At 41.9% G+C, this 27008-nt stretch overlaps 1 protein-coding gene across 2 annotated transcripts in view; it reads right to left on the bottom strand.

Moving 5' to 3' along the window:
* The window catches only part of LOC128688480 (sacsin), a 248249-nt gene that overhangs the window by 77210 nt on the left and 144031 nt on the right, over positions 1-27008 (bottom strand). For both annotated transcript variants that reach the window (XM_070082569.1, XM_070082571.1), the window contains exons 2-3: positions 21871-21976; positions 13912-14018 (exon numbers count right to left, since the gene is read on the bottom strand). In XM_070082569.1, the coding sequence (XP_069938670.1) occupies positions 13912-14018; positions 21871-21931 (168 nt within the window). In that variant the 5' untranslated portion in view covers positions 21932-21976. The remainder of the gene's footprint in view (positions 1-13911; positions 14019-21870; positions 21977-27008) is intronic.

Genomic DNA, 27008 nt, shown 5'->3' with positions numbered 1-27008 from the left:
GTAACCTAACCATGGAAGCCCTAGTCAATGAACCTGCTACCCCCGGGGCCCTACTTGATACCACACTCCATTCTGACCCTGCCTCAGTTTTTGACCACTCTTCAGACACTCCTGTTGCCCTTGTACTTCTTGCTGGAGTTGTTTCATCACCTGCTTCAGGTGCCAGGGTTTCGACTGACTCCTTCGATTTGTCTGACCTCCGCTCTCCTTTGACTAATCTTCCGGCCTCTTCCTCTATGGTGTGGCAATTTTCGAATTGCCAGCCCGTTCCACGTTGGACCAACGCCAGTCTCACTCCTAAATGTCAACGACAATTGCCTGATGATGACACTTCACCTCCTTCTCATTCTTCTCAGAAAAAATCAACATGTCGTGCACTCCCTTTCCACGCTCAGTTTCAGAAAGCACAATGGACTAAATTCTTTACTTTATGACCGACTTCTTCTATTGCCTATCTTTCTGACCATAGTATTGGCAAGACGTTCCTATGCCATGTTGGTAGAGATTTTTTTTTTCATGCTCTTAGGAGTGGTATGTGCATCATCACTGTCCAGAATGCTACCCATGCTCATGATCTTTCTCTTCTTTCACATATCGATACTATTCCTGTCACTATCAAAAATATCATTCCCTCAATTCTTCTAGTGGTACTGTCATTCTGCCCCATACCATAGTCCAACAGAATTTCCAGACATGTGGCAATGACATTCTTGAACAGCTGGAACTCTAAGATCTCCCAATCCTCAAGGTAGACACTTATGTCCTTCCTGCCTGCAGGCAGAGACAAAACCCTTGCAATGTGGCTCGTTTAACTTTTGGCAGCCGTGAACTCCCATCCTCTGTTTATGTAGCAGGATGTCGGTTACAATTTGGAAAGGTGATTCCTACATGGCAACGGTGTAGAAACTGCTGGCGATTTGGTCACCCAGCGAAAAATTGCAGATCCATAGCAGAATGCCAAGTCTGTGGTGCCAATGACCATTCTAATATGTCTTGCAGTCCACCTCCCTCTTGCCTTAATTGTCATGAGGCTCACCCTTCATACTCTCGCCGTTGCCATGTCTATTTAAAGGAGCGAGAAAAATCCGTTGCCTCAAAGAGGCTGAAGGTCTCCCTTATGCTATGGCAGTTTTTCATCTCTGCCTCCAAGGGAGACTACCCCTTGTTTCTTATTCTCGTGTTTCGAAACGTCCCCCCACTTCTAGGGTCCCATCTTCTGCAGCCTCCTCTGTGGTTGCCCCTCCCATAGTCACTCCTGTATCTAATTCTTTTGCTGTCCTGGGCTCAGACATCCCTACTTCAACACCTCAGTCTGTTCTCACTTTGTGTTCTCCCTCACAAGCCCTGGTATCGACAAGACCTCCTACGACACCTCCTCCCAATCGGCCCTCTACTTCTCATAAGTCCAATCAAATCTCCTTTAACCCCTCCTTCCCTTCTTCCACCTCCTCATTTTACCTTCCCGGTCTCTGTACCTGGTTCTTTCCCTCTCAATGGCTCTGTTACAAGTGTGGAGGTTCACCCTCCTGCTCGCACTGTGCCTTCCTCCCATGTCCCCTCCCAAGTTTCTTCCTCTTCTGCTACCTCCCAGATTTCTGCCACTTCTGTCCCCTCCTACACTTCTTCTCCAGTTCCCTCCACCCTTTTGCCCCCCCCTACTTTGGTACAGTCCATTACTGTCCCAATCTTTACTCACCCTCCTCCTTCTATCTCCAATATTGTCTCGCATACAACGTCTTTGAATTCAGAAACACCTGAAGATATTTCAGAATATATTGCAGAGACTAAACCTTCCATGGACACTGATCCACCTCCTGTTCCTTCTCTTCCCTCCCCTCCATCTCCACAACCTTCTTCGCAACGCTCCATTCCTTCGCTGCTTGAACGTTTTCCGATGCCACCGCAAGTAGACTTTTCTCACCCCCTCTAGTCTGTAAGTGCCTTTACCTGCGGATTCCTGGTATTTTCCTGGTTGCCAATCATGGCCTGTTTACAGTGGAATATCTGCGGCCTCAAGGTTACTAATCGGGGTGAGCTTCAGATGTTGCTCTCCCGGTTTTCCCCTGATGGTGTTTGCTTACAAGAATCAAAATTACACTCTGCTGTTATCTATCCCATCTCAGGCTATAATTTATTGTATTCTTTGGATCCTTTTACTGATGGGACCTTTAATGAAAGTGCCCTTCTTCTACACACTGATATTCAGTACTGTCAGCTATTTGTTCATACTTCGCTGCATTACACAGCAGTCCATATCCACTTGAGGTGGTATACACTCTGTTCTTTGTACCTCTCTCCTTCTCGGGCATTATCTATCCTGGATGTTGCCTTTCTTGTTTCATCCTTACCACTACCACCGCTTCTGTTACTTGGCGATTTTAATGCCCATCATTTCCTCTGAGGGGTCTCACTGTGATTCCCATGGCATTCAGTTGGAGGCTTTTCTTGCTTCCCACCCCCTCCATGTTTTAAATACAGGTACTCACACCCATTTTGATCCTCATACTCATAATCTCTCTTGCATTGATCTCTCAGTCTGCTCTTCCTCTGCCGCACTAGACTTCACCTGGTCTGTTCTCCCGAACTTACATGATAGTCATGATTTTCCAATCATTCTTACTTCTCCTTCATATTTACCACCTCTTCGTAGCCCACACTGGCAATTTGATCATGCAAATTGGGACCTTTACTCACAACTAACTACATTTAGTGAGGTTCCTTCTTCATCCTCCATCGAAGAGCTTTTACACTTCTTCTTTTCCTCAGTTTTAACTGCAGGTTCTCATTCTATACCTCAAACGTCAGGAAGGCATTCTCAGAAGTACGTGCCTTGGTGGTCTCCTGCTTGTGCTAGTGCTGTACATTTGAAACGCACTGCGTGGGGCAGGTACCAGTACAATAGAACCACTGAGAGACTTCTTGATTTTAAACAGAAGCGTACAGTCACTCGCCATCAATCACTCGCCATATCATCCGTAACGCTAAACGCACTTGCTGGTGAGATTGCTTTCGCCATCACCTCTGCTTCCTCTATGAGTGCAGTCTGGAAAAGAGTGAGGAAATTGAGTGGTAAATACTCTCCTGGCCCAGCTCCTGTTCTACGGGTCGCCGGTGTTGATATAGCAAACCCTCTTGACGTTGCCATTGAAATTGGCAAATCATCTGGTCAGTATTTCTTGGGGCCCCATCTATGCCCCTCGTTTCTTTCCTCAAGGTCTGCCAGAGAGTTAGAACCCTTGGACTTCTCTTCTCTCAGAGAAGAACAGTATAATGTGCCTTTTACACTTCAGGAACTGGCAACACTCTCAGTATGCCGATCATTGGCAGCTGGGCCTGACGACATTCGTATTCGGATGTTACAACATTTACATCAGTCAGCCCATGCAGTCCTCTTACGTCTCTTCAATCTTATTTGGTCACAAGGAGTTCTTCCCCAGCTGTGGAAATCTGCCATTGTTCTCCCTTTCCGCAAACCGGGTACTACGGGACATGAAGCCTCCCACTATCGTCCCATTGCTCTTACCAGTGCAGTTTGCAAAGTGATGGAACGTCTTGTAAATCGATGTTTAAAGTGGTATTTAGGGACACACAACAGTCTCTCCACTCATCAATATGTCTTTCGTAAAGGCCGTTCTACCATAGACCCCTTACTGCACTTAGATACGTATGTTCGTAATGCCTTTGCGAATAACCACTCAGTTATTGTCATATTTTTTGACCTTGAGAAGGCATATGACACGTGGAGGAATAATATTTTATCCCCAAGCCCACTCCTTAGGCTTCCGAGGCAATCTACCATCCTTCCTTGAGGACTTTTTAACTGACAGACATTTCCGTGTTTGGGTTAATAATGTGCTCTCCCCGGACTTTATCCAAGTTGAAGGTGTCCCCCAGGGATGTGTTCTGAGCACAACACTTTTTCTCCTTGCTATAAATGATTTGGCCTAGTCTTCCATCCAATATTTGGTCATCACTCTATGTTGATGACTTCGCTATTGCTTGTGCAGGCGCTGACAGTCACCTCATTACAGTTTCTCTCCAGCATGCGGTCGACCATGTTTCTAATTAGGCCACCACACATGGGTTTAAATTTTCCAGTACCAAAACTCACCAAATTACTTTCACTAGATACTCTGTCATCTCTGATCATCCTTTGCACCTCTATGGCTCCCATATCCCTGAACGTGATACAGTCAGGTTTCTAGGCCTTCTCTTTGACTGTAGGTTATCCTGGAAACCTCACATTACCTCTCTGAAGGCAACTTGCCACAGCCGGCTGAAATTCTTAAAACCCTTGCTCATCTTTTGTGGTGAGCTGTTCGTCAAACTCTCCTTCGCCTACATTCCACCCTCATTTTATCGAAACTCGATTATGGTGACCAGATCTATTCAGCGGCCTCACCTGCTACTCTCTGTAGCCTTAACCCCATCCATCACCAAGGATTACATTTATCCCTTGGTGCTTTTCGCTCTTCCCCTGTTGAGAGCCTCTATGCAGAAGCAAATGTTCCATCCTTGTCTGATCGCCATGATGCTCATTGCCTTCGCTACCACGTACGCTCTCATGATCTCCGCAATCCTTCCATTTATAGAATAGTCACCGATTTTAGTAGACATTCTTTATTTGTTCGCCGACCTTGTTTGCTCCGTCCCTTTTCTCTTCTTCTCTTCGCATACATTCACTCTTGTCTTCCCTTCTGTTGCCACCTTTCTATGTTCATGTAGCATCTCACTTTTCCCTACCCCCCTGGGAAGTTCTAGCTGTTTGAGTCTGTTCTTTCTCACTCCCTTGCTCAAAAGCCCAACTGCCTATGGTAGCTTCCCGCTCTCTTTTTCTTGACCACTTCCACTCTCATTCTCATGCCATCGCAGTGAACAAAGATGGCTCTAAGTCTTCTGATGGTGTAGGATTCGCAGTAATGTTTCCAGACAGCATTGTACAAGGGCATTTACTATCTTCCGGTAACATTTTTACTGCTGAATTGCAGCACTTATCCGTATTGCATCTATGCCTGTGTCATCATTTCTGGTTGTCTCAGACTCCCTTAGTGCTTTACAGGCTATACGAAAATTTGATACACCTCGCCCCATAGTTCTCTGTATCCAACTTTGGCTATGCCGCAACTTTACCAAGCATAAAGATATTGTTTTGTTGGGTCCATGGTCATGTCGATGTACAGGGCAATGAACAGGCAGACACTGCTGCACGGTCAGCAGTACATGACCTACCAGTTTCATATAGAGGTGTTCCATTTATGGACTATTTTGCTGTAGTAGCTACCCACCTTCACACCCATTGGTAACAACGTTGGTCTTCTCTGCTCGGTAACAAACTTCAGTCTATTAAACCGAGTATAGGTTACTGGCCATCTTCTTGTCATCAGTGTCGAGGTTGGGAAACTACCCTCTCCCGTCTTCGCATTGGCCACACTCATCTTGCTCATGGGTATCTCATGGAGAGATGCCCTGTTCCTTTCTGTGAGAAGTGTCAAGTTCCAGTATCGGTTAGCCACATTCTGTTAGACTGCCCTCTCTATCAACGAGCACGCAGAATTTACCTCCAACGTCGTCTCCACTCTACTACTCTTTCTTTACCTTCCCTTCTTGCTGATGGACCCTTCTTTAATCCTGACTCTCTCATTGACTTCTTGACAATGACTGATTTACTCCACAAACTCTGATGATGATACCTTTTGCACTCCCCTCAGCCCTTTCTACCTCAATCTCTTGCTGCCCTCTACCCCTTCACTGTCCACTGCCCCGCTGTTCTCCGTAACCTAGTAATCATCCCACTCCCTTTTGCCACCTGATACCCTCGCTTCCTTCCTGCCCTGCAGTGCTGTATAGCCTTTGTGTTTTAGAGTTTCTTTTTGATTATAATAATAATATGGGACACAATGGCGGAATAAGGACATCACCGGGGACAGAGAGTATTTCAGATTTTCGGAGGGATATCGTAGCTTCCGCGTCAGGAACTTACGGATGTACAGTCTTAAGGGGAAATAATGAAGCTGGCTTCTTGAGGAATGAACGGGCGTGAGTGGTGAGCTTAGTGAGAGAAGGTGCGATATGAGGTGTGTGGGGTAAGTGAGTGTCTTGGTGTACAGGAACATTTCGTGTAATGTATTAATTGGGGATGGAAGTGTAAACCTGGATTTGGGTTAGCGTAAAATGGAGCTCTCTTTTAAACATGTATGTTTTCTTGTATTTTTATACAACAGTGAGCCTCTTATGTGGTTGCATGTTAGTATAATGTACCTTGTGGTATGCTGTATGAGTCTCTGTATTTCTAAGGTGGAATTATAAATGTATTGTATCTATATTTATCACTAGGGTAAGCTTTTACCACATGATTAGGTTACGTGTGGTGTTGTCATATTTACTGTTTTCTGTATTGCAGACCATGTAGGTGTGTGGTCCAGGTATGTGTGGAGTACAGTATGTATATCATTGTGGAAGGGGGTGGTGTCCAACGGTTGGTTCTCCCAGACGGGGGAACAGGTGTTGGTGCTGGTGATGGTGGTGTATGCATTGTTTGTACTATCTTGTGTGTGGCACTGGCCGTAGCCACATGAAGCGTGTTTGGTGTGCATGGAGTGCAGCTTGGGTGCGGATTCCACACACGAGGGTGTGGCGCGGGTAATGTGTAGGTCAGGGCACAGTCATATGTGTGTCCAGGCACTTGAGGTACAAGTTGTATTGTGATGTAAGGTGTAAAGGTTAGTTCTCCAGTGTTATGTGACACTTTGTTAAATATCTATGTTTGTATTGATAGCTTTGGTATGAATACCATCATTATTATGTAATGTGTAATGCACGTCCTCAGTGGCAATGGTATGGTTAGGGAGCCTTGAGTGTAAGGCATTGGCGGGGGAAGGGGGGTCAAGGTGGTGGAAGTTTACTGGTGAATTGTATAAAATGGATCAATGTGATGTAGGATGGTTGGGTTAGAAGGTTCTTTGGACCTCGTGTATTATCATTCTGTGAGAGTTACGATGCACTGGAAAAGTTTAGTCCAGGTATAAGGATACATGTTTGAATGGTACTTACATTATCTGTGTATTGATGTTTTGAAACTTTATTTATTGTCATCATGTTTAAAGTATTATAAAATATGTTCCTAAATACATATGCTATAGATCGAGCTATGTGACTACTTGGGATCTGTTGTGGTGGAGGAGGTAGGGTTATACGATTTATTATAACCCTGTCTTTTGGTGTATTTTTAAGGAAGACATATTGGGCCACAATGCTCTCACCTGGTGTTTACTTAGGTATGATGAACATCCTAGGCAGCTTGAAGTGTATATAGCGACTGTGAGAATGCTGCACAGTTTATATGGTGTACTGTGCTTATGAACTCTATTTTGTATACCTGTTTGATAAGGGATGAGGGTTTTCTATATATTTATATATTATGTTGTAATATAAATTTTTAAATAAAATAAAAAAAAAAATTGATGATGAGAGCTCAAAAGTACTTGCAGCCTTCCACAAGTGTTTCGCCTTAGTAATTCACCATCTACAGACCCACCAGCGCTGTTTGGAAGTTGATTACACAGAGGCTTAATACATATCCTGTTGATATATAACTCCCATATGTCAGATACAGTGGAACCTCAGTTGTCGAATTTAATTCGTTCCAGTTGTCGATTCAGCAGCAAAAACGGACAATAATCATAGCATTTTTTCCCGTAAAGAATAATATAAATGAATTAATCTGTTCCAGACCCCAAATGACAATAAAATATATTAAAAATGTATTACTACATAAAACTGTAAAATGAATACTAAATGAAACTTTAACTGAAATACTGTACAGTAAATGACAGTTTAACTGTCTCTTACCTGTCAGAGGTGAGCTAATGGTATACTGGATACAGGAGGTGGAGGAGGGGGGGATTATATTAGTGCTTGGAAGGAGAGTCCTCTTCTGTTAATATGTCAGGTCACTCTCCTCCTGGTCTTGTTTCTCTGCTTTGTCTCTTTACATCACTAACATCTTGTTCTGGCTCACTGAAGCTTTGTCTCACTAAAACCTGTCCAGTTTTAAAGCTTGTCTAGATTGAGACATTACACTGTCATTGCACATGTTAGAGAGACGGATGACCACTACTTTGGATGGAATTTTCAGCAAACTCCTGCACTTCACTCCATATAGCACATATTTCTTTGACAAGTACAATGGGCACATCATCCCTTCCCTCCTCTTACTTTGATGACAGCTCCTCCGCTGTAATCTGTTGCTGCTCCTTCTGAAGGTCCTCAAGATCTTCTGTGGTAAGTCCACCAACTCCTCCACATCATATTAGGTCATCTCTCGGCCCAAGGTCTTCCCCAGGGACACAATATAACATTGTTCTTCTTAAAAGCTCGTGGATTTCCAGAATGATAAACAAGTAAGGCTTTAATTTCAAGTCCCCACTTACATTACCATACAAAAAGAGTGAGCTTATCTTTCACTGGCTTGTCATTTCCCTCTTCAGTTATATAGGTCCTCTTGGGCATTTTCTTCCAGAAGAGGCCTGTCTCATCAGATAAGATAAGATAAGATTTCGTTCGGATTTTTAACCCCGGAGGGTTAGCCACCCAGGATAACCCAAGAAAGTCAATGCGTCATCAAGGACTGTCTAACTTATTTCCATTGGGGTCCTTAATCTTGTCCCCCAGGATGCGACCCACACCAGTCGACTAACACCCAGGTACCTATTTGCTGCTAGGTGAACAGGACAACAGGTGTAAGGAAACGTGTCGAAATGTTTCCACCCGCCGGGAATCGAACCCAGGCCCTCCGTGAGTGAAGCGGGAGCTTTAGCCACCAGGCCACCGGAACACCACAGTTAAAACTTGTTGGGAGAGAAATCCCTCAGCCTCTATGTACACTTGGAATTCAGTACGAAATTTGATGGAAAACTTACGGAATTATGCTTTCGCAAAGTTAGTGGTTTCAGTGATACTCATCGGTAATTTCGCCCAATTTGTGCCCTACTTTTGACCAATTCCATTGTTCCAATCTACCAAACTCATAGCTATTTCTTTAGTATTCCCTCTATTCTGTCGACCGAGTAAAATAAACCGCCCATTTATCTATTTAAACTACCCAATAAAGTAATCAGAAATAGTTAATATGGCCAATTTCACACAAAATTCAAAATTTGCCAATTTAAAAATAAGGTTCACAATCATGGTAGACATTCCTGGGACCAAACAACATTTTCTCTGCTCCTTGTTGTTATAATAATTGTATAAATAATGTCAACCCATTCGTGAATGCTTATTAGAACTGGCCAGTTGGACGCATATTTAAAAAGTGACGTCATTTGTGCACTCCGGAACATCGGCGAAAATCGAACATTTCTTCTCTTTTGATCTCAGTTTCAAGCTACTTTAAGTTCTGAAACTAATCAGAATCATCCTATTTCCGTAATATATCTTCCATTCTATCAAATGAGACCAAGAAACAGAGAATCCAACCATAAAAACTATACAAAAATACACCGCAAAATCGCAACTTTAAACAAAAAAGACAATAGCAAAAAAGTTCACAAGATGCACAACAATAGCTCAAAAGATGTTCACAGCACGCAAGTTTTTTTTTATATTTTATTTAAAAACTGCATATACATAAAACATGTATAATATACTAACACAAAACCAGAGTGAAATAAGTGGTATACAAAGAGCCAGCTTACTCCACCAAACATGAAATTAACACTTAAATTGCGATACAGCCGAATAAAACCATCACAGCCACTCTACGTAAACCTACCCCACAACACCGCTTTGTCACGTTCGCGCTGTCCGTCGCTCGTGTGTTGCTTTTTATCAGCTATGAATCTGTAATCCCATTAGAGCGTGTCTGTTTATGCTGGATCAGACACACATGTTAAGATGAATGGGTATTCTGGAATGCGCTAATTGATCTCTGCTATTGCAAAGGATATAGGTCATGACCCCTTTCATCTTCACAGTGGGAAAGTAGTGAGAGGGATACTAGCTCCCTTGAGGGGTTGTTGCCCCTGGGGGCGTCATGGTCCCCAGGGAACATCACTTCCTGGAGTTTGGAGAAAATTTTCTCCACAAAGATACAACTGTGGCTGAAATGTATATTCATTGTCACAGTCATGCTCATGCCTCATATCTAGAGGAACTTAGACTTTCTTGGGTTACCTTAGGTAATTTACGCTATGTATGTATGATAACTGTAATTATAACAGTGCCTAAATAAACTCGCTTAGTACTTGACTCTGTTCAAGTGACGTCTGTCACTGAAGCAATTACATTTGCTTGGTATATGTTGCTTGAACGACAGGTGTCCCTTAAGCAGAATTAAGGACTAAGTTTATTTAGGCACAGGTACACATAAGTACAGTTATCATGCGTAGTGTAAAATACCTAGGATAACCTAAAAAAACGTAGGTATGAGGTATAAGTATGACTGTGGCAAGGAATATACACATTTCAGCCACAGTTGTATCTGCCCACTTGTGCAGCCATGACGATTCTGCAACATATGTAAGTAACACCTGTCTGTCTAGCCGATGATCAGGTTCATAAGGCATATGGGTGACGTTCAAAAGTGGGCCATTGCTAAATGGGAGGTGGATACTAAAAGAAAGTTAGCATCAGGTAGGGTAGGCTCCAAAATCTGGTGGTCCCTGGTCAAGGACAGACAAGGTTATCTGCCTGATGAACTCATTCCACCTCTAAATCGACAGGATGGGACCACCTCTACTAGTAGTCAAGAGAAGGCGGACCTCTTTGCTGAACACTTTGCTATCAAAATGCAAGTTCCTGATCCAGCAAGGGACCCTCCTTGGCTAGCTGCAAGAACTGTGTCAAAACTGTCAGTGGTGACAATAAGGCAGGAGGAGGTGCATTTCCTTCTTAAATCGCTTGACCAAGAAAAGGCTGTGGGCCCAGACAAGTTGAACCCAAGATTGCTGAGAAGATATGCAGACCAGCTAGCAGCACCTCTAACTCGCATCTTTCAACACTGCCTAGTACAGTGTAAATGGCCCTCTCTATGGAAAGAGGCAAATGTAGTCCCTGTTCACAAAAAGAAGAGCAGAGCAGAAATCAGCAACTACAGACCAGTGTCACTCCTGTCAATCACTGGTAAGATCCTTGAGACAATAATCTCAAGACAAATGACAGAGTTTTTTGACTACCACTCACTACTTTGTGATTGTCAATAAGGCTTCAGGAAAGGTTACTCTGCTGCTGATCTGTTGTAAACCTCTCCACTAAGTGGCACCAGTCAGCTGTGTGGTAGCACTGGACATTGCTGGCGCTTTCAACCGGGTGTGGCACCAGGTCCTCTTAGCAAAACTTCAAGCACAGGGAATTGCAGGCTCTACACTACGTCTCGTCACTGATTACCTTCATGGTAGATCTCTAAGTGTAGTTCTCAATGGAACGGAATCAGCAAGACATCCTACTGGGGCAAGTGTTACACAAGGAAGCGTGCTGGGGCCATTGTTATGTAATGTCTACCTCAACGACCTTCTTCATCTCATCCCAGAATCACATGCATATGCAGACGACTGTACACTGACATTCACTTATCCAAGAGAAGAAATGCCAGCTGCTCTAAGCTTCATCAATCACCAGCTAAAAGCTATATCAGCTTGGGGAAATAGATGGCAAGTAACATTTTCACCTGAGAAAACGCAAATGATGATCGTCTCTAGGCACCATGATGGTAATGCTGGTGCAGCAGTAAGGATGAATGGGAGGGTGTTTGCACCTGGAGAAGAAGTTGATATCCTTGGTGTGAAATCTGACTCCAAACTAACCATGAAGAATCGTGTAAATCTTGCAAACAAGGCAGCCAGGAAGCGTACAGCACTTCGCCGTATCTTGCATCTGCTTGACAGTAGGGGTTGCAAGATTCTGTACGAGGCACAAGTACGCTCACACCTTGAGTATGCTCCACTTTCTTGGTTTGCCTGCCCCCCCTTCCCATCTCATCTGCGACTGCTTGACAGAGTAGAGAACAGAGCAAGACGTCTCATCTCTCGCCTGGACCCATCCGGGATAGATCTGTCATTTCAGCAGAGCCTTCAACACAGGAGGGATGTGGGTGGCCTTACTGTTATGTACAAGGCCGATATTGTCAAAGTACCACACTTGGATCCACTTCGAGGACAGCTTGAAACAAGCTTTTATGCCACAAGACGTGCAGAAAGCAGCAACTTCACTCTGGCTGTTCCCTTCTCCAGAACATCACTCCATCTGAGATCATATATACCCAGGATGACTCGAGTATGGAACACATTCGTAAAGCATAATGATGTCAACGAGATAAAGTCAGTTGATCAAATGAAAATGCTGGCCCACAGATGGCTCCAACTTCATCCTGTTCCCTACTTGTATGTCTCATAATAATAAAAATGCTTTCAAATGAGCTAATGTAGGTAACAGCTTTTAGCTTGCCAATAAAGTTAGGAATCCTTAACCTGTAAATAGCTTGTCAATAAAGCTAGGGATCCTTAACCTTGTCAAATCCTGTGTAAAAAAAAAAAAAAAAAAAAAAAAAAAAAAAAGAGAGCGAGGGCGAGCGAGCCAGAGCCATCTAGTCACCCAGCCAAACATGTATTACACTTATTGTAGAATTGTCTCTCTCTGCCTCTACTAACTCAGGGGGCTCATTAGTGGTGTCAATATCAGATTCCTCTACATGGTGTTAGTGAATCCCTGGTGTTTACCATGATGTTTGCTCTAGCTAGTGCTTACATGGGATGATATAGGGTCCCAGATTTTTAAGTACTGTGCACACTGACTGTGCAGACCCATTCTATACTGCCTAGGTCTATCAGACCACTTGTGCCGAATTTGAATACAAGAAAAATAGTGTGTTGATGAATGTCTGGAGTGCTAGCAATAATGCGTAAATCAATGGTTTGACAGTTAAAGGGTTAAATTTGGGTCGATGTCAGTATTCACGAACTAATGCGCGAATATAATACTCTCTGAAATGGTAACCAAAATAACAATGAAAGCAGAATTTGTCTGTAATAACTTATTATGAAGAAGTTGGAAATTATTAAACAAATGTTTGTTATCAAAATAAAAAATCAATGTTGTTATGTACAAGGTAAGAAACGCACTGAAATAGTAATCAGGACAACAAACAGTAAAAAAAACAAACAGTACTGATAATATAAGCTTTGCTATTTAGTACAATGTAAGATGCTTCACTATGAACTATAAACAAGATAAAATAAGATGATAATAGTGAACATAAGTCAGTGAGTAACATATGTGAAGTGTTTGAAACAAGAGAGGATGCAACACAGTGACCTATATAGAACAAAATAGAATGCTACGCAGTGAACTATATAAAAGTAATAAAAGTAAGAAATAGGAAAACAAAAGTCAATGTGTATTTGAAGGTGAAAAAAGGCTATGTTCTAATTTTCAGTGGAACCTGGGAACCTACCCGCCGTATAAGCAGAGCTACTGTATTACAAGTGCAGCAATGTCGGGCTAGACTTTTCTCCTTGTCTGAACAACTAAAACTTCTTGAAACACATCTAATGTCAAAAGAAATTAGCGGAATAGTTTTAAACAGTAAAAAAAGAAACTGTAAAACAATAATTTTGTATCTTTTTATATTTAAAATGTAAATGCGTCTAGCGCATTTATGTCATTGTTGATGAATGATAATTTTTCTACCAACTTCAACACACCACAAAATTTATATTTTTATCAGATTTTAATCTTATTTAATTCAGAAAATTGCACTCATTCTGTAACAAAATGTTTCGCTACCCCTAAAATTCCCCCCCACCTTCCCCTCGTCCCCACACACATGCACACACATTTTGTTTCCAGGTATGCCACAGTTAAGGGACGTACCTGCAACATTTTGCAGTCATAAACAAGGTACAGTAATCTTGCACTTACCTTTATTATCTGACCATTATCAGGATACTGGGCAAGAATATTCTTCAGAAAGCCCACCACAGTTGGAATCTCTATGATGTTGTAGTTGAATGGATCATCCGGCTCCTCTGGGAGTGAATGTACATATAAATTACTAAGATAAAACTACTTTGATGTAATACTTATTAACACTTAATAGTGAAAAAAAATATTTAAATAATGTTTATATTTAAAATCTTGTAACTGGATATGGTATGTTGGATTATTTGAGACAAATATTGAATTAGTAGATTATAATTACAAGTGATAATAGGTTACTTTACAGTTTACCTCTTATGTGTATAAGTGTGGAATGTTGACTATAAATGTAATCAACATTTCAGATATCACTACCTATATATTGTCACGTCTTGGACATGGACAGTCGCAGAGGAGAAGATTTCCAAAAAAAAAAAAAGGCCATTATCCATCAGAGGATCAAATGATACTAATTTGAAAATAATACTCACAAAACAGAATTCTTGGATAAAGGATCAGGAATAATTGTCTGAGTTAATGAGCTAAGGAAGCAAAAAGGGACAAAGGATGTGTAATTTGAAAATGATGGGAGGCCAGGCCATAAAGAGTAGAACAACAGTGACAGGGAACGTAACCAGAAGGAATAGTAATTGTTTAAATACGCCACAGTGTCAAATTTCTGAGTTGCACAAAGTTATCCATAATGTATAACTGTTCCATGAACTTAGCCTGTGTGTGTGTGTGTGTGTGTACTCACCTATTTGTGGTTGCAGGGGTCGATTCACAGCTCCTGGCCCCGCCTCTTCGCTGATTGCTACTAGGTCCTCTCTCTCCCTGCCCCATGAGCTCTATCGTACATCGCCTTAAAACTATGTATGGCTCCTGCCTCTACCACATCACCTTCTAGGTTATTCCATGGCCTGACTACTCTATGACTGAAGAAATACTTCCTAACATCCCTTTGATTCATCTGAGTCTTCAACTTCCAATTGTGACCTCTTGTGTCTGTGTCCCATCTCTGGAACATCCCGTCTTTGTCTACCTCGTCTATTCCGCGCAGTATTTTATATGTCGTTATCATGTCTCCCCTGACCCTCCTGGCCTCCAGTGTCGTCAGGCCGATTTCCCTCAACCTTTCTTCATAGGACAATCCCCGTAGCTCTGGGACTAGTCTTGTTGCAAACCTTTGCACTTTCTCTAATTTCTTGACGTGCTTGACTAGGTGTGGATTCCAAACTGGTGCTGCATACTCCAGTATGGGCCTGACGTAGATGGTATACAGAGTCTTAAACGAATCCTTACTGAGGTATCGGAACGCTATCCGTAGGTTTGCCAGGCGCCCGTATGCTGCAGCAGTTATCTGATTGATGTGCGCCTCAGGAGATATGTTCGGTGTTATACTCACCCCCAGATCTTTTTCCTTGAGTGAGGTTTGCAGTCTTTGGCCATCTAAACTATATTGTGTGTGCGGTCTTCTTTGCCCTTCCCCAATCTTCATGACTTTGCATTTGGCAGGGTTAAATTCAAGGAGCCAGTTGCTGGACCAGGCTTGTAGCCTGTCCAGGTCTCTTTGTAGTCCTGCCTGATCCTCGTCCGATTTGATTCTTCTCATTAACTTCACATCATCTGCAAACAAGGAGACTTCTGAGTCTATCCCTTCCGTTATGTCGTTCACGTATACCAAGAACAGCACAGGTCCTAGGACTGACCCCTGTGGAACCCCGCTTGTCACAGGCGCCCACTCTGACACCTCGTCACGTACCATGACTCGTTGTTGCCTCCCTGTCAGATATTCTCTGACCCATTGCAGTGCCTTTCCTGTTATGTGTGCCTGGTCCTCTAGCTTTTGCAGTAACCTCTTGTGAGGAACTGTGTCAAAAGCCTTCTTGCAGTCCAAAAATACGCAGTCGATCCACCCCTCTCTCTCTTGTCTTACTTCTGTCACCTTGTCATAAAACTCTAGTAGGTTTGTGACACAGGATTTTCCTTCCCTGAAACCGTGCTGGTTGTCAATTATACACTTGTTTCTTTCCAGGTGCCCCACCACTCTCCTCCTGATGATCTTCTCCATGACCTTGCATACTATACACGTTAATGATACAGGTCTGTAGTTTAGTGCCTCATGTCTGTCTCCCTTTTTAAAAATTGGGACTACATTTGCCATTTTCCATACCTCAGGGAGTTGCCCAGTTTCAAATGATGTGTTGAAGATCTTTGTTAATGGCTCACACAATATCTCTGCTCCCTCTTTAAGGACCCATGGAGAGATGTTGTCTGGTCCCACCGCCTTTGAGGTGTCAAGTTCGCATAGCAGCTTCTTCACCTCCTCCTTGGTTATATGTATCTCATCTAGCACTTGCTGGTGTGCCCCCCTGTTCTGATTTCTTGGAGTCCTACTGGTTTCCACTGTAAATACCTCTTTAAATCTTGTGTTGAGCTCCTGACATACCTCTCGGTCGTTTCTTGTGAATTCCCCATCACCCTTCCTCAGTCTGATTACCTGGTCCTTGACTGTTGTTTTCCTCCTGATGTGGCTGTACAACAGCTTCGGGTCAGTCTTTACTTTTGATGCTATGTCATTTTCATATTGTCTCTGAGCCTCCCTTCTTATCTGTGCATATTCGTTTCTGGCTCTTCGGCTGATTTCTTTATTTTCCTGAGTTCTCTGTCTTCTGTACATTTTCCATTCTCTAGTACACCTAGTTTTTGCCTCCCTACACCTTTGGGTGAACCAAGGACTCGTTCTGTTCTTCCCATTATTTCTGTTTCCCTAGGGAACAAACCTCTCCTCTGCCTCCTTGCATTTTGTTGCTACATAGTCCATCATTTCTTGTACTGGTTTTCCTGTCAGTTCCCTCTCCCACTGAATGTCTTGAAGGAAGTGTGTGTGTGTGTGTGTGTGTGTGTGTGTGTGTGTGTGTGTGCTCGTGCATGCATTCATGTGCATGTGTGTGTGTGTGTGTGTGTTCATATGTACTCGCCTAATTGTACTCACCTAATTGTGGTTCCAGGGGTCGAGACTCAGCTCCTGGCCCCACTTCTTCACTGAGTGCTACTAGGTCCTCTCTCTCCCTGCTCCAAGAGGTTTGTCATACCTCATCTTAAAGCAATGTATGGTTCCTGCATCTATTACCTCACTTGCTAGGCTATTCCACTTCCTGTCGACTCTATGACTGAAGAAATACTTTCTAACATAAATTTGACTCATCTGGGTTTTCAAATTTCAATTGTGACCCCTTGTTTCCGTGTCCCCTATCTAGAACATTCTGTCTCTGTCCACCATGCCTATTTCATGCAGCATTTTGTACGTCGTTAACATGTCTTCCCTAACCCTCCTGCTCCCTCTCTAAGAACCCACGAGGAGATGTTGTCCAGTCCCATTGCCCTTGAGGTATCATGGTCACTTAGCAGCTTCTTCACCTCCCCCTCAGTTGTATGTATGTCATCCAACACTTGTTGATATATTCCTTGTTGGTGTTCCCCTTTGTTCTCTTCTTCCGGAGGCCTTCCTGTCTTCACTGTAAATACTTCCTTAAATCTCATGTTGAGCTCCTCACATACCTATTGATTGTTTCTTATGAGTTACCTTCTTTCCTCAGCCTGATCACCTGGTGTTTGACTGTTGTCTTACTCCTAATGTTAGACTTGACTTTCGATGCTATATCGTTTTCGTACTGTCGCTGGGCCTTCCTCCTTATTTGCGCATACTTGTTTCTGGCTCTTCGACTTTCTTTATTTTCCTGGGTCCTTTGCCTCCTGTACCTTTTCCATTTTCTTGTGCACTTAGTTTTTGCCTCCATACACCTTCGGGTAAACCAAAGATTTGCTTTGGTATTCCAATTATTTTTATTGCCCTTGGGAACAAACCTTTCCTCTGCCTCTCATAAGTGACGTCTTCAATATCTGAATAGCTCAGGGTAAACACAAGGTCCAGTCTTGCTAGTTCATCCTCCCCTCTCTGGTAGTACCCCTTGACATGTTGATGCATAAGGTTTTCCAGTACCACATCCATTATCTTGGCTCTCGATGTTTTGGGAACCCCATGTGGCTCCAGGTTTTCCCAATCGATCTACCTGCGGTTGAAATCGCCCATAACCAATAACTTTGTTCTGCTCAGTGAGCTCTTCTTGCCACCTCAGCCAGTGTGTCCACCATCGCTTTGTATTCCTCTCTTGGCCTCCTGCAGTTCTGTGGTTGGTTATACATCACTCCAATGACTACTTTATGTTTCCCAGATTGAACTGTATCTACTATATAGTCCCTTTCTCCAATCATGTCCATGCCTTCCATTTCCTCAAATCCCCATCGGTTTTTTATGAGCAGTGCAGCCCCTCCTCCCCCTCTACTCTTTCTATCTTTCCTGAGGATCTGATATCCCAGTGGGAAGATTGCATCTGTTATTGTCTCGGTGAGTTTTTTTTCTGTCACTGCTATGATGTCTGGGGATTTCTCATTGATTCTTTCGTGCTACTCCTCATATTCATTCGTTATTCCATCAGCGTTCATTTACCAAACCTTCAGCTCCTTTTCAATCACTGTGGTTCTGGGAGAAAATTGGTGTTGGAGAGTGGGAGCCCTGGTGGGGGCCAATGGTATGGGAGGGGTTTGTGATGAGGGTGCGAGTTCATGTTTGTGCATGTTCATGTGTGTGTGTACATGCATGTGTTAGTTACCAGTTGTCAAAGGCATTTGTTATTAAACACTTGGCCTGTTGAGCACTCACCTAGTTGTACTCACCTAGTTGCAGTCGCAGGGGTCGAGTCATAGCTCCTTGCCCTGCCTCTTCACTGGCCGCTAATGGGTCACTCTCAATGCACCATTAGTTTTATCATACATCTGCTTAAAGCTATGAATAGATTCTGCCTCCACTACATCGCTGCCCAAACTACTCTGTGACTGAAGAAATATTTCTTAACGTCCCTGTGATTCACCTGTGTCTTCAGTTTCCAGCTGTGTCCCCTTGTTGCTGTGCCCCATCTCTGGAATATTTTGTCTCTGTCCACCTTGTCATTTCCACTCAGTACTTTATATGCCGTTATCATGTCCCCCCTATCTCTCGTGTCCTCCAGTGTCGTCAGGTCGATTTCCCTTAACCTCTCCTCGTAAGACATCCCCCTTAACTCTGGGTCTAGTCTTGTTGCAAACCTTTGCACTTTCTTTAGTTTCTTTATGTGCTTGGCTAGACGCGGGTTCCAAACTGGTGTTACATACTCCAATTTGGGCCTAACGTACACAGTGTACAGGGTCCTGAACGATTCCCTATTAAGATGGTGGAATGCTGTTCTTTGGTTTGCTAGGCGCCCATATGCTGCAGCAGTTATTTGGTTGATGTGCATCTCAGGAATGTGCCTGGTGTTATACTCACCCCAAGACCTTTTTCTTGAGTGAGGTTTGTAGTCTCTGGGTCCCTAGACTGTACTCCATCTGCAGTCTTTTCCCTTCCCCCAATCTTCATGACTTTGCACTTGGTGGGGTTGAACTCCAGGAGCCAATTGCTGGTCCAGGTCTGCAGCCTGTCCAGATCTCTTTGTAGTTCTGCCTGGTCCTCGTCCGATTGAATTCTTCTCATCAACTTCACATCATGCAAACAGGGACACTTTGGAGTCTATTCCTTCCGCCATATCTTTCACAAATACCAGAAACAGCACAGGTCCTAGAACTGACCCCTGTGGGACCCCACTTGTCACAGGCGCTCACTCTGACACCTCACTTCATACCATGACTCGCTGCTGTCTTCCTGACAGGTATTCCCTGATCCATTGTAGTGCCTTCCCTGTTATCCCTGCCTGGTCCTCCAGTTTTTCCACTAATCTCTTGTGTATAACTGTGTCAAACACCTTCTTACAATCAAAGAAAATGCAGTCTACCCCCCCCTCTCTCTCTCTCTCTCTCTCTCTCTCTCTCTCTCTCTCTCTCTCTCTCTTGTATTACTGCTGTCACCCTTTCATTGAACTCCAGTAGGTTTGTGACAGGATTTCCTGTTCCTGAAACCGTGTTGGCTGTTGTTGATAAGCTCATTTCTTTCTAGGTATTCCACCACTCTTCTCCTGATAATCTTCTCCATGACTTTGCATACTATACATGTCATTGACACTGGTCTATAGTTTAGTGCTTCTTGTATGTCTCATTTTTTTATAAAATTGGGACTACATTTGCTCTCTTCGATACCTCAGGTAATCTCCCTGTTTCGATAGTTATGTTGAATATTGTTGTTAGGGGTACACATAGCGCCTCTGCACCCTCTCTCAGGACCCATGGAGCGATGTTATCCAGCCTCATCGCCTTTGAGGTGTCTAGCTCACTCAGCAGCCTTTTCACTTCTTCAATGGTTGTATGCATTGTGTCCAACACTTGGTGATGTACCCCACCTCTCCGTCTTTCTGGAGTCCCTTCTGTCTTCTCTGTGAACACTTCTTTGAATTTCATGTTAAGTTCCTCACAAACTTCTCAGTCGTTTCTTGTGATCTCTCCTTCTTCCCTCCTTAGCATGATTACCTAGTCCTTGACTGTTGTTTTCCTATTGAAGTGGCTCTACAACAGCTTGGGATCAGATTTGGCTTTCGTTGCTATGTCATTCTCATATTGCCGTTGGGCCTCCCTTCTTACCTGTGCATATTCATTTCTGGCTCTACGATTGGTCTCCTGATTCTCCTGGGTCCTTTGCCTTCAATACTTCTTCCATTCCCTAGCACACTTGGTTTTGGTCTCCCTGCTACTTTGTGTGAACCATGGATTCATCCTGGCCTTTTCATTATTCCTGTTACTCTTGGGTACAACCCTCTTCTCAGCTTCCTTGCATATTGTTGTCACATATTCCATCATCTCGTTTACTGACTTCCCTGCCAGTTCTCTGTCCCACTGAACCCCGTTCAGGAAGTTCTTCATTCCCACATAGTCCCCTTCTTGTAGTTTGGCTTCATTCGTCTGGCTCTTCCTGGTCCCCCCTCCACTTGTAACTTTAATATGCATTCGAATCTTAAAATCACATGATCGCTGGCCCCAAGGTGTCTTTCATATGTGATGTCCTCAATATCTACACTACTCAAAGTGAATACGAGGTTCAGTCTTGCTGGTTCATCCTCTCCTCTCTCTCTTGTAGTGTCCCTTACGTGTTGGTACATGAAGTTTTCCATGTGTGTGTCTATGTGTTGGTGAGTGTGGGTGAGAGATAATGGGGATCTCCCAGTAAACCCCAGGCTGGTATATGCTGTTTCCAAGACATGGCCTTGAGACTTGGGCATCTTTGATTGTTACTGAGTACAGTTAATACAATGAGAAGTAAGATGGCTCTTGAATTTGATTTTATGTATTTTCCTTAGTAAATGTTCTTAATATTAATGTGCATAATTCGTTATATAGCTTGATTCTTGAGACAATTATTTTTTGGGAGTATGTTGTGGTTTAGTATATATACCTTTCTATTGTATATTTGCCAAGATACTTTTACATGTGATCTTCTGAGTGATATTTCATAGCCTAGTCCAACAGTTATCTTGTGTTTGGTGAGAGGAGGTAAATTATTCACCTATTACATGGGACCTCGTATACATATAATAACAACCCTAGGCATAAAATAAGAGTTAAAATTAAAAATATCGGTAATTCATATTTAATGAATAGAAGTTTAGACCTGGTGGTTATGGCCTATCACAAATTTAACAGGTCTTCTGAAGGGGTGGTTATGGTTTATTACATTTTAACAGGTCTAAGAAGCCACTGTGGGCAATCACCCGAAAATATAATATTCATTGGCATGGCACTTACAGTGCTGCCCTTTGACAAGTAGAACTCACAGTGACAATAACAGTATAACACAGGTGTCTCAAAACTTTACGCTGGGTGTGGGAATGAGAACTGTGTAGCATGTCGAGTAAGATTGTCATCATAACTATCGTCAAGACATGCTATGTAGCAACCTACACTTGTGCAACATACTTTTTGCAATCCTCAGTGGACACTCACCTGAGCAGATGTGAAAGTACTTTGCCTTCGATGAGGAAGGCGGATCCTCCTTGCTATCCATGGATCGTTTCACGACTACCTTTTTCTTGATGTCATCTGTGCCAACCTGTTGGGTAAAAGTAGACTGAATATCATAAGGGAAACTCAACCCACTAATTTGACGCAGGTCTATACCTAAGAGCAGGAAAGGCAGTGAAACTAGGCTGTTAAAGAATAGTCATTGGGAACCTGAATGCAGGGCCGGATTTATTAGGGGACAGAGGGACAAAGGGAGCAAAGGGGGCAACTGCTCTGGGCCACCTGCCAGAGGGGTCACCAGACGAAGGGGTTCCTTTATAACTAAATGTAATTGCAAAAAAATTAGTGTGTGTCTGTCTGTCTGTCTGTGTCTGTGTACGAGGTAGCTATTGTGTGTATGGCTTTGATTGGCTATGTCTACCTCAGAAGGGCTATTTCTGGTTACTGTCAGTGTAGAGATCAATGACCAACGAGTCAATTGGTGTCCTGGGGCTATATATGTGTCTGTGTGTGCTTGTCGACCGCTTTTAGTACTAGGCAAGGGTGTGGGGTAGTGGTGTCCGTGTTTTAGATCTGTGTGTTACTCACCAAGGTTTACAATATATTCATTGTCATTAAATGTCAAAAAATCTGAATATTTGTTTTTTTCAGAAGACCCAGTATGCCATGGAAATTTCAGTTGTCAGGAGCTCAAAAAAGAAAGATTTCCAAATAATCAAGCGAAAGAAATGCTGCGATCTTGGCAAATACAAAACACCTTACAGAATTTTTCTTTGCTTCCATAGTGGAAAACATAGAAGGTACTAATGAAGAACCAGTATCACTACCAGATGATGTTTCTTCTGAGGACCCACCTGCATTCCCAAGTACATCTGCAGAAAATGAAAAGAACATACCAAATCAAGATAATAAAGGTGATGAATCACCATAACCACATTCTACAGACACTTCTGTAGACATGGACAGTGAAGCACCACCATGTGATTCAGACCCAGCCATTTGGTTTCCTGTCAGAGAAAAGCATGTGTCTTTTTGGTCAACCACCATATGTCAAAAAAAAAAAAAAATGATTCCAACTCGTGCCCAGAATCTCTACCCTATTATCAGTCAGGACAGGGCAAGCTGGACAGGCATTGTCGTCATTTCAAGAATTCCATGTCTTACTCTATTCACGACAATGGTGAACAGCATTTGAGAAAGTGGCTCCTGCACTGCTCATCAAAGGTGCTGTTTATTGCTTTTATTGTACTCTGATGTCCAACGGATGGAAAAAAAAGCAGAGGAAGAAATTAAAATTCATGAAAAAAGACAAGGTCACCAAAATTATGTGTTAAAGTTTTATCTTCGATGTAAGGACTCCTCTTATGTTGATAGGCAGCTGGAGAAACAAGAGCATGAAAGCAAGAAATACTGATCTGAAGTATTGCACCGTGTTATGGCAGTGACAGTCTTTTTAGCTGAGAGGTGCCTGACATTTAAGGGTAGTGAAGAAATCATGGGATCCAAATATAATGGGAACTTTCTAGAAATCATGGAACTTATTGCACAATTTGATCCATTTCTGATGGGCAATCCTGGAATTGGTACGAAGAAATTGTTCTGCTGGTGGCGAAATATGTTAGGAATTATATTGTGACAGAGCTTAAAACTCCGAAGTACTTGTCAGTTTCAGTTGATTCACACCAGACCTGGCTCGTGTTAACCAGCTAATGGTGATTGTGCGAAGAAACTGTTCTGCTGATGGCGAAATATGTTAGGAATTATATTATGACAGAGCTTAAAACTCCGAAGTACTTGTCAGTTTCAGTTGATTCACATCAGACCTGGCTCGTGTTAACCAGCTAACGGTGATTGTGCAATAAGTCGTTTCTGGAAAGCCGGTAGAAAGATTTTTAACTTTCCTGCAGACTGGCTCTCGCAAGGCTGAAGTGCTGTCTGCATCTCTGCTATAATTTCTGGAAAAAGAAGGTATTAATTATGAAGACTGCAGAGGGCAGTCCTATGACAATGCCAGTAATATGTCCAGTTGCTACACAGAAACGCAGACCAGATTTAAAAAAAAGAACTCAGCAGCAGTTTTTATTCCCAGTGCTGCTCACTCACTGAATCTTGTAGGACAGGCTGCTGCCTCTTGCTGTGTGGAAGCTCTTAGTTATTTTGGCTTTATGCAGAGCTTATACACCTTTTTTCTGCGTCAACATGCAGATGGGCAAATCTGTGAAGTCTCCTTCAGGCACTCGTTGGTCAGCAAGAGCTGATGCTACTGAAGCCTTTGTAGGTGGATACAAATCTATTCAAAATGCCCTCAGCCTTTGCAGCCTTTGCCAAGCTCAGGTCACATCTCACTCCACCTCAACAGGCAGTTTCACTACATGATGGAGGGCTTGTTGATACCTTTCGAGGTGTTATTGTAGCCCTAAGAATATATTTGAGCATGATGGTCACTAGTTGTTCGGGAGAAAGGTCGTTCAGCAAATTGGTACTGATAAAGAATTATCTGAGAACGACAATGACCCATGAAAGACTAAGTGTATGTTGAGAGCAGTATTCTCAAGAAGATACAGTTCGATGAGTTAGTTAAATAATTGGCTGACGTTTAAGTGGAGAAAGAGAGACTTTTTGTAGATATTACAGTGTGATCATGTGATGCATAAATGTGATGTATGGTTTGATAATTCCAGTTACTTATGTAATGTTTGATTTGTAAATTTGGTGATTGGCTGCAGACTGGAAAGATTAAGCAACAAATTTACTTATCCCAGTCTAATGAATTCAAAAATGTATTTTTGTTTGCATTGATGTATTAGGGTAAATATGTATGTAAAGTGTAAATGTGTATGTATTTATGTACTTATTCTATTTAGTGTGAATACAATAACATCTTATACAGCAGTATATATAAAAAAGAAAAACTTTGCAGTGATGTCCACAATTTAAAAAAAAATAATATCACCACAACTTATCTGAAAACCAGCCATTTATATCACTACTAGAAAGTCACCTGATATATTCAGTAAATCATACTAAACTGTTTGAGAATTTTTTTATAGAAATTGTATGATCAAATTAAAATTCAATATTTTTTTATAATTTCATAGATTAAACTAAACTATTTGTGGTTAAATTTCATAGAGATATTCAGTTTTTAAACTTGTGTTATCTTAGCCGGGCAACATATACTTTTTATTCTTATTTGTTATATTTATACATTTCATATGAAATTATTACAAAAATTATTTTCATCATCATAAATTTTCTTCATCGGTACAAATTTTTTTCTTTGGTATAAATTTCTGTTCTGATGTCCTATCTTCGACACATTTTTATCCCTGTAAATGGAATACCCCTATTTTTCTATCTTTTTTTCCCAAAACTTCTATGCTAAAGATATGAATAAACATAGCCTATATATTATTATTATAATAATTATAGTTATGTGTATGATTGTACTAAAGTGCCCTGGGGGTGTATGCCCATAAGAACATAAGAACATAAGAAAGAAGGAACACTGCAGCAGACCTACTAAAACCCATGAGGAGCAGGTCCATGTCCCCCCCCCCCCCCTGGATTAGCCAATGACCCATCCAATCTGATCACCTCCACTCAAGGATGGAGCACGGCACCAGACCCAACAGCACAAGCTAGTGAGGTCCAACTCACACCCACCTACACCCACTCATGTATTTATCTAACCTATTTTTAAAACTACACAACGTTTTAGCCTCAGCTGTACTCGGGAGTTTGTTCTACTCATCCACAACTATATTACCAAACCAGTGCTTTCCTATAACACAATTAATATTTGAAATGTTCTTTAAAATCCAAGGTAAATTAACTAAAAAATAAAAAAGTTGGTGAAGAACCCTTTCATGGCCGTTATAAGCTGCCCTCTCCTAATAGGCTATTTTTTTTACAAAAAGAGGGAATGAATCAATTTCTTTCTTGATTTAGACAGTTTTAATTTTTTTCTTTTATAACTTACACTATTTTAACTTAAATGTCTAGTTGATCGGTCGGTCGGCCCATTAACAAATTATTATTATAAAAATATATATAGATACCGAAAATGTGACATCAAAGATATAAATAAATACACTTCGGTAATTAGTATACAGAGTAGATGGAATATATTACAAACTGAAAATTATAGTTAAAGTTATTCTTAAAGTCAAAGCAGCATGGATTCGAATCCCTGGCTAGTCGGCGTTGTTATTGATCAATACCACTTGTTCGTGGTCACAGTAATATAAAATACTGCTCGTTGAGGCTAGTACACCACACGAGGAGGAGAATGAAATTAGCACAGAGGCACCCACACCACCATATGTCCTTGGACCAAGGGTAACACACATAGCTTGGCTGGGTGCTTGGTTCTTGTGCGATTGCGTGCTCCTGTGGGTTAGAGCGTTATGGGTTTTCGCTCACCATGAGGCAGGCCAAAGCAGCATGGGTTCGAATCTTAATGTCTGTATTAGAGGAACGCTGTAAAGTGGGGCCCTACTGTATGTATGTATGTTTGTATCTATTTGTATATCTATATATATATATATATATATATATATATATATATATATATATATATATATATATATATATATATATATATATATATATATATATATATATATATATATATATATATATATATATATATATATATATATATATATATATATATATATATATATATATATATATATATATAGAGAGAGAGAGAGAGAGAGAGAGAGAGAGAGAGATACAAACATACATACATACAGTAGGGTCCCACTTTACAGCATTCCTCTAATACAGAGATTTCAAATTATGACAAAAACTCGCTATACAGCTCCGCCAGCTGACTTTACAATATGGCCACTAGCCCCCACATGGTTTGTTTACATTCTCCGTGAGCTCCGTGAGCACGGCGTCTCTCCATTATGTCTGGAAACTTTCCAAAATTTCAAATGTTTTAAAGTTTTTTCATGTTTATATAAACTCCGATAATCATACTTAAGTGTACCTGTACCTAATTAAACTTACACACTATGCTGGTGTGCAGGTACACATTAAAATCACTAGGAGTGTTTTATTAGTTTTGAGCTCGCCTTATTAAAACAATAATAATATGCAATAACCTT

Source organism: Cherax quadricarinatus, chromosome 1 (genome assembly GCF_038502225.1).
Source record: "Cherax quadricarinatus isolate ZL_2023a chromosome 1, ASM3850222v1, whole genome shotgun sequence".
NCBI classification, from domain to species: domain Eukaryota; kingdom Metazoa; phylum Arthropoda; class Malacostraca; order Decapoda; family Parastacidae; genus Cherax; species Cherax quadricarinatus.
This window is presented reverse-complemented; position numbering and strand designations above follow the sequence as displayed.